Source organism: Nematolebias whitei, chromosome 21 (genome assembly GCF_014905685.2).
Source record: "Nematolebias whitei isolate Nwh7 chromosome 21, NemWhi1, whole genome shotgun sequence".
NCBI classification, from domain to species: Eukaryota; Metazoa; Chordata; class Actinopteri; order Cyprinodontiformes; family Rivulidae; genus Nematolebias; species Nematolebias whitei.
The window spans coordinates 1,802,554-1,811,152 of NC_056518.1; the positions used below are offsets into that span (position 1 = coordinate 1,802,554).

General features: G+C 39.3%; 1 protein-coding gene across 1 annotated transcript in view; it reads right to left on the bottom strand.

The window, feature by feature from the left end:
• Positions 1-1,880: 1,880 nt before the first annotated feature.
• The window catches only part of LOC119427624 (GDNF family receptor alpha-4-like), a 559,979-nt gene continuing 553,260 nt past the window's right edge, over positions 1,881-8,599 (bottom strand). The window contains exons 4-5 of the mRNA XM_037695260.1: positions 2,178-2,511; positions 1,881-1,941 (exon numbers count right to left, since the gene is read on the bottom strand). Of these exons, the coding sequence (XP_037551188.1) occupies positions 1,881-1,941; positions 2,178-2,511 (395 nt within the window). The remainder of the gene's footprint in view (positions 1,942-2,177; positions 2,512-8,599) is intronic.

The window sequence follows — 8,599 nt, forward strand, 5'->3', positions numbered from 1 at the left end:
ATCTTCCCTAACCCCTGCACCACCACTCCCGTGGATATTAACATACAAAACGAATAGCGTAAAATTTCAACTTTAAAGATAGGCTATTATACAGATGAACTAAACTATTTTTAGAGCAAAATTATTTGGAAAAATATAGAACAAGACTATTTTAATTGAACGCGCTGCTCGCTTTGGCTTTTGTAGATTCTGCTACTTCCTTCACAGTAGATGACAGCATTTGCGGAGACGCGCACGGCGGGTGATCAGCTGATCCATCTGCGCTTAACTGGACTTTTTTTTTTACCTCTTTCAACCGGATGGTCGGACCTGCCTCCTCCTCAACAAGTAGATTAACACAATTTTATATAGTGCATTCTTATTTAGTTTTTATTTAACCATCCATACTCAACTATATCTCTACAAAGCTAATCTGAATCTGTAGAGACTAATCAGTGCTTTAGGTCACATTCATACATTGATGGGACACACATCGAAGGCAATCTTGCCCAGGGACACTTCAACATGTGACTGCTGGTGGAATCAAACCCCCAACTCTCCCATTGGAAGCCAACTGCTCTAACCATTCAGCCACAGCTGCCCCAAGAACTGGGGTTGCTGCTGCATCTAAGTGCAGTACAGCACAGTACAGCCTCTGAGCACATGTTCCTGACACACCAGCTTCTGTGCTCCTCCCGTTTACCCGTTCTGTCTCAGTGTAAAAGCAAAAGAGTGTGTGTCTGCATCTGAGTAGGAAAACACAAGGAAATAATAGAAAATAAATGTTTAAAAAGAATTCTCTCAATTGTTTGCGACTTGGTTCCTATCGTTCATTTAAAAAATCTTTTTAAATTATTTGGATTGTTGTGAACATTGCATCTCTACTGAAAATGCCATTATTTGCCTGGCAGCCAAGCTGAAGACATCTGAATTGTATAGTTTCAGTCTCGTTTAAGGACTTAAGGACTGCACGATTTACACATTAGCGTCTGGAAACAGGTAGGCAGAGGATGACTCAGAAATATGTAGAATAATGTAAAGTTTTGATTATTTTGTATTTATCATTTTTATTGTATATCAAACAAAACTGATAATTGGCATGAATAAAAAAATTGGTTATGCAACGTTAGTTTTAGCTCTGTTTGTCCATCCATCCATCCATCCATCCATCCATCCATCCATCCATCCATCCATCCATCCATCCATCTGTGCATAGATGGATGGATGGATGGACAAACAGAGTGCAGAGAGAGAGGAAAGAGGTGCTACAGAGGTAGGGTGTTTGAGCCCCCCCAGTCTGCCTCGGTGTGGCTTCTGAATGGACCAAAGTGGGGGAACTGTCAGTCCTGGAATGAGGCGTCCTGTGAAAGAGGCTAGTATCACAGAGTTGCAACTGGTGGTGACTAGTTGGCAAACACCTTTTGCAAAGAAGGCTCCAAATACCTTACAACATTTGCAGGAATTTATTCAGAAGTTTATGAGGCTTGCAATTTTGTTGCTTGACTTGTTAACCTGTTGTCATTGTCGCCTCAAGCCTGTGTCAAACTCTCTCAGTTTAGTTTTCATGTATTCAGCAGTGCTAGAATTATATTTTGAAACATGCATAGGCTCTCTCCTATGACAGAAAACATCAGAAGCAATGTCTAGGTCTAAAAACCACGATGAAGACAGATAAAAATCATAAAAAAATTAACAGTCCAGTTTGAACTGATTTTAACACAAACATACTCCGGTAGATTAAATAGGTAAGGGCTGCTGCCTAGATGGGTACACTGTTGGCAGAGGTGGGACATTGAATATTTTTACAGTTTTACAAGTCATGCAGATGAAAATTGACAGTAGTTTTCAAGAATTGCTTCATTAAACCCTGTCACACAGCCTGCAGATTAAAAACAGAAAAATCAGTGAGACTGCTGTGATAGATTTCTTTTTTTTTTTTTTTTGGACAATCTGGAGTTACAACTGTGTTGGAAAGTTTGTGAACCCTTTTGAAATTTCTATATTTCTGCATAAATATGACAGACAAGAACATAAGATGTAAAATATTTCTAACCTACAAAATAGACATTTGTGACCTTCCAAGAATAGCTCCAAAATCTCAGTCATTAAAAAGTGATTTCAGGTAAGTAAAAGAAGCATGAAATGTACTCAGCAGCTGAAGCATATCTCACAGGTGTCCACATAGTATTTACCTGCACACATAGTCTGCCTTGCAGATCCGTAGTTGAACCAGGCAGTTGGGCTTGTCCTTCTCTTCATAGGAGCAAGATGGCACAATGGTTTGCCTGCGGCGCTCGGCACATGCTGTATCAGTGCAGGGACAGAACAGCAGCTCATGGGTGTAGTCAGGGGGAACACGGTCAAAGAACTTTCTGAGCGCCTTGTTGCACTTTGGTCGACTACATGGCCCTGAGCGAGCTGATGGCTGAATGCAGGCTGAGACGTACTCTGTACGAAGTTTTTGACATGTCTCATCTATGTTACATGCTTTGGCAGCGTCCAGGCAGAGGTTCACTGTTGTTACCTCAGATTCTGAAAAGAAAAACACAAAAGACAAAAGCTTTTCAGTCTTCTGTGCACTTTGACAAATTCAAATCACAGGTAATGTTCAATGATTTTGATGCCTTATTGGAGTAAATATGACTTGCCACTTTCACCTCTGGACTCAGATGCAGTGGTGAGAAAGAAAACAAAATGTGCATTATGAGAAAAAAAACTCTAAAAGATAATGTGTTATCAGCTGCTTTTTATTACTTGAAAGGAAAAGTCATCTATGTCATCATAGGATGTGCATCTAGAACTGATCAACTTTTAGAGTCAATCCACTTCAAAGCATTATTTCAATGAAAGCTTGATATTTTATGTAATTTATTTATTTATTGTTTATTTGATAGGGACTGACACACAATAACAGACAAACTGAATAAAGCAGCAGTCCCATGCTTGTATCATGGTGCTTATTGCATGAGCTAATTTGCAGCACTTGTCCCTAGATGGGCTTTTACAAACAGGATATCTAAGATGCTAAGTAGAGCTGTCATTTCCAACCCAAACCTGGAGACCGGGCCCGCCCGACCCGGATTCAGATTGGGCCAGTTCATAATAATGTGCGGGCTAGGTTAGTGTTGGGCTTTTGATTGCGTCAAAGGAACGTGCGCGGCTGACAATCAAATATAAAGTAACATGGCTTGCCATACCTGCCACACGTGGCCATTTGACCACACGCTGAACCACAGCCTTGAAAGAGGTAAAAAGTTAATTTAAGCTTCAGATGGACTACTGCCTGCGACCCATCACCCAAATGGACGTTCATTCAGCCACTGCACTCAGTGGACGTGTGCGACCGACGACCCAAACAGGTGAGATCACAAAATATTCGACATGTCAGAGCAGGGTCCATGTCTGAATAATGCAGAATGCAGCAGAAGCAGGGATTTAATGCGCTTTGACGGCCATGAAAGGACAACCCACCCACCCCCCCCCACCCCCCCAGCTCCGATCTTCTGCCCCCTTTATTCAGCTGCGCACGTCCACCAACCAGCAGTCAAAGCTTAATTAAAAATGTCGGATGGGGTGGTGGGTGCGGTTTCGAGTTCGGACATGTAATTACTGTTAATTTGTCGGATCAGGTGGGGTTCTGAAATGATGGCTACGGGCTGGGGCCGGGTTGGGTTGGATTTTTTTTGGACCCGAATGCAACTCTACTAGGAAGTGGAATGGTAAGAGTAAAATAATAAAAATAATATTAACAACATAAACAGAGTCATACACATAAAACAAATGGATTAAAACATAACAATAAATAACATTAAGCATGAGTGCAATGCTATTTTTGACACAAGCAGAGTTTAGTTTGTTTTTTTTAAACATAATGAATCTGGTTACAGGCTTTAAATTGACAGGGAGTGAGTTCCAAATTGCAGATCCTCTCATAGAGAGAGAACTTTGAGCAAAAGTGGTTCTGCGAAAAGGAACCTTACAGTCCACAGAGGCTGCTTTACTTAAAGTTTCCAGTGATATTTTGATGTCAGCCGACTCTGGAAAATCCACAGTGATGGTTCTCCTAGATCTAACATCTGCTTTTGACACTGTTGAACACAATATTTTGATTAATAGGCTACGGGATGTAGTTGGTCTATCAGGCTTTGCACTGGAGTGGTTTATCTCCTATCTTTCTGGTAGAACATATAGTGTTTTTACAAACCAAATAATGTCAGAATCCAAGAACCTGCTATGTGGGGTACCTCAAGGCTCAGTGTTGGGACTTATTCTCTTTCTTTTGTATGTTTTCCCCCTCGGCCAAATAATAAGTCAGTTTTCAGATGTGTCGTATCATTTCTATGCTGATGATATTCAACTATATAGTTCCTTCAAACCTTCTGAACATCACAAATTGTCCTCCTTGTTAAATTGTATTAGCAATATCAAACAGTGGGTGAATGACAACTTTCTGCAACTTAATTGTGATAAAACTGAAGCCCTAATTATTGCACCTGACAATCAAATATCTGGAATTAAGCAACACCTTGGTGTATTGGCCTCATCTGTCAAACCAAATCTCAGAAACCTTGGCATTATTTTTGATTCTGCCATGTTACTGCAATGACAGTCTCGTGGATTAATACGAAATTGCATTTTTCAACTAAGAAATATTTCTAGGCTTAAGTCTCTTGTGTCAAAAGCCGAATTAGAGATGATTATTCATGCTTTTATTACATCCCATCTGGATTATGGTAATAGTCTTAAGGATCTTGATCGTTTGCAGACAGTTCAGAATGCTGCTACAAGGCTTTTAATCAGCACATGGAAAAGAGAGCACATAACACCAGTTTTAATCTCTTTACATTGGCTACCGTTACATTTTAGAATTCATTTTAAAATTTTAGTTCTTACTTTTAGAACTCAGAGTGGTCAAACCCCAGTCTACATTTCTGACCTTTAAGAGCCCTGCTCCTCTTCTCGGAGCCTCAGATCTTCCAGTCAAGGCTGTTAATGGTCCCATGAACTCATTTTAAGACCAGAGAGGATAACACTTTTAGGGCTGTGGCCCCCAGACTGTGGAATGCATTGCCTCTGACTTTGTGCTGCCTTGCTTCTCTTAATATTTTTAAAAAGCAGCTGAAGACACATTTGTTTAAATTGGCTTTTAATTAGTTTTATATTGTTTTATGTCATATGCATGTAGTTTTATTTTTTATCGTTTGTTTTTATCTTTTATCTTGTGTTTTTATGTATTTTATTCTGTAAAGCACTTTGTGGTTTCTGACCTGTAAAAGGTGCTATATAAATAAAATTTACTTACTTACTTACTTACAGTCGCCATTTAAAGCCGTTCTGGTAGATCTGCTGTAGCCCTGCAGTTTCTATATACAATTGCCTAATGGTCTGGGTGCAAGTCCATTTAAGCATTTGAAGATCAATTTTTTAAATGGGTAATTTATAAAATTGGAAAATTCTAGAATACTGAACTTAACTAAAATATTACAGTGACAAAATCTGATTGGCTTTTGGTATAAAACCTTCAAGGCCAATTGTAGAGAATTTCCAGTGGTTTAAGTGTAGTTTGGTGAGACTGTGACCAGACAGTAGCTCCATAAGACAAATGTGAAAGAATCATTGAGTTGAAGAACATCTCTGCACAATGAAGTATCAAACATTTTCTAATAATTTTTAAACATTTTATGCTTGATCTAACAGTTTTGCTGATTTTATCAACATGGTTCTTAAAATTTAACTGAGCATCGAAATTATTTCTAAATATTTTTCCCGTGATACTTGTTCAATAGAATCCCCGCTGATTTGAATATGCAAGGACTGTGATGGAGCTTTCTTTATTGAAAAGCAAATACACTTATTTTTCTTTGTATTAAGGGTTAAGCAGGAGTCATTTAGCAAAGCTGATATTTTCTGTAAGCTGTTGTTTTTCTCTGACTACGACACTGCTTTTACATGGCATGTGAATGATCGCGTCATCAGCATGCTATCGCAAATTAAATTCAGGACAATTTTCAGGAAGATTATTAAAATCCAGGCTGAAAAGGATGGGACCTAAAATAGTTCCTTGAGGGATCCCTGTTTCAATTGTGAAAAAAGAAGATTTACTACTATTGATGACGACACTTTGTTCATGATCTTTTAAATATGACTGAACCCAAGACAGTGGTCATCCTGAAAAATGAAAGCTTTGAGATTAGTAAATTATGGTTCAATAGGACAGGGATGGTCTTTAAATGGTTAATGAGCTTGGGCACTCGATGTGTTTTAGCCAAGGCCTAACAGTCGAATATTTCACTGTGCTAGGGTAATGCAAAGTGACAGCGCAAAAGAAATAGCTCCTCGATCTCTCCCGCCAGACAACAAGTCTTGTAATTACTGCTCCTTCAACCATCCAGCCCTCCCTCTCTACATCTAGGGCCAGTCCTTACCTGATTTTCTCCTTCCCTCCCTATGTTTCCCCTTGCTATGTGCTTGCTGTTTGCAGTGCTATCAGCTCCACTCTATCTGCCTCTTCTCTCCTTCACTCAGCTCTCACTGTCTCCTGCATCGACTCTTTCTCAGCTTTGGCCATCTTCTTAGTGTCCATGCTCCCACTGACTTCACCAGTAATGAGCCACCTCTGTGGAGGTGGTGGTACTCCCCCCCCCCCCCCCAAAAAAAAACCAGACTTTCTTCTGGATGCATTATTTCACAATCCATCACTGGTGTGCTCATTTTAAAAATATTTCTCCCTTGTGACGCCTCCAGTCAATACAGCTACGATGATGTTTAGTTCCTCTGGTGAAAAGGGCTACTCATTAGTTTGTTAAGTGCCGTGGTTGTGTCTCCTTGTGGATTTAAAACTGTGTGAGCTGTCATATAAAAAAGAATGACCTTGGAGAGAAAAGTAATGGCCACTCAAAAAGCTTAGGCTATTGTGTTCCTAACTTTAAGGGACAGTCTGGTCAATTTTAAAATGAAATTATCCCCAATAGTTATCAATAGTCAAACGTAGAGTAGAGCTATTCTTCATAGAGCCTCTATGAAGAAAGAGGAAAAAGTCTTTACCAAGGCTACGCTAATGGCTTGTCAAACAAGTGCCAGCTTAATTTTATTTGTATTTTGTTTAAATAACGCTTATCAACATGTCCAGTCTGTTCAAAAGTTTACTTAACACCTGATGGACTCGCATCATTATTGCCTTAGTACAAATCTATGTTAGCATATACAACGTCTATCTGTGCACAGCATACAAATGTTTGATGTTTGAGCACCTTGTTGCTCTCTGAAGGCAACCAGATCCTCTGGATTTATTTGTTTTAAAGAGACATGTAATTTCGAATGGTTAGCTTAGCTATCCTGATGCATGCTCAATGCATGGTTGCAATGCAATGGTTAGCTTAGCTGTGTATCTTTGTAATTACGTACTGTTGTGAGTAATGACGCAGACCATATCGACTGATGTACAATGTTAGAGCTGTACCATGTGACCACCCTGCTCTCCTGAATTTGTGTTCCTCATGTACAACTGCTGCTCTCCTCCCCCTTGCTTGTCTCAGTCGAACAGCGGAGAGGTGGAAAACATGAGGAAATTATGAGAAAATTGGTTTTAAAAAGTAACAGCTCTCAGTTGTCTGCGAATAAAGTTTCTATAATTAAAAAAAACTGTTATAAAGATTAAAATCGTAAAATCATTTCTATTACTAAGACAGATGTTCATTTGAGAGAATAGTGACTTACTGTACTAAACAGGGTCACACAAAAAATATAGCTTTAATATGAGCCAAAATGACATTAAAAAATTTTTATTTGCAAGTCTGAAAAACAATTACAAAACCTAACCAAAACAAGACTAGCACGTTCGGTTGGACATTCACCTAACCTAAGGCTTGGGGGAGCGGTGGAGCAGAGGTTAGAAGATGGACTTGTGATCGGAAAGTCACAGGTTCAACTCCCGGTATGGTCAACATTAAAAAAAAACGTGGTTATAAAAGGTGAAACACCCACACCTGCCTCCACCTTCATTTGCCCAACTCTGGGCCCCTGAGCAAGGCCCTTAACCTCCACCATCTGCTCCCTTAACATGTCTTTCTTGAAAATGAGTTCTCATGGCTCAATGAGACTACCTGTATAAATAAAGGGTAAATGAAAAAAAAAAAAGACATTTGCCTTTTTCTTGTGAAAACAAACAAACACTTCCATTATAATTTGTCCACTTCATTGATCAAGAGATATCTTGGTAACAGACAGACAAAAACACGGACTGACAGACAGACGGACAGACGGACAGCTTGTGCTAAGATTTAGTGTGTTAGCAGCTGAGACTGATCCCTACACGTATTGAGGCAACAGATTGTGCAAGATGTTTGCTTAATTTTTTTCATCACATATTTGGAATCTACTATGCGTTTTAGCAAAATATCTCACATCCTATCCTGATGCATGCTCAATAATCTAGGTAGAAAAATCTAAAAAAGTTAAATCTGATCCTCTGGACATTCAAAAAAACAAAACAACAACAAAAAAAAAGTAACGTTTTGTCTCTCATCCGAGAGACTTCCTCAGTCTGAGGTGCTGTATTCAGCTCAGTCTCTTAAATAGCACCTTCTCAGAGTGGATCAACCAGTTTTGCTGCTGACAACCA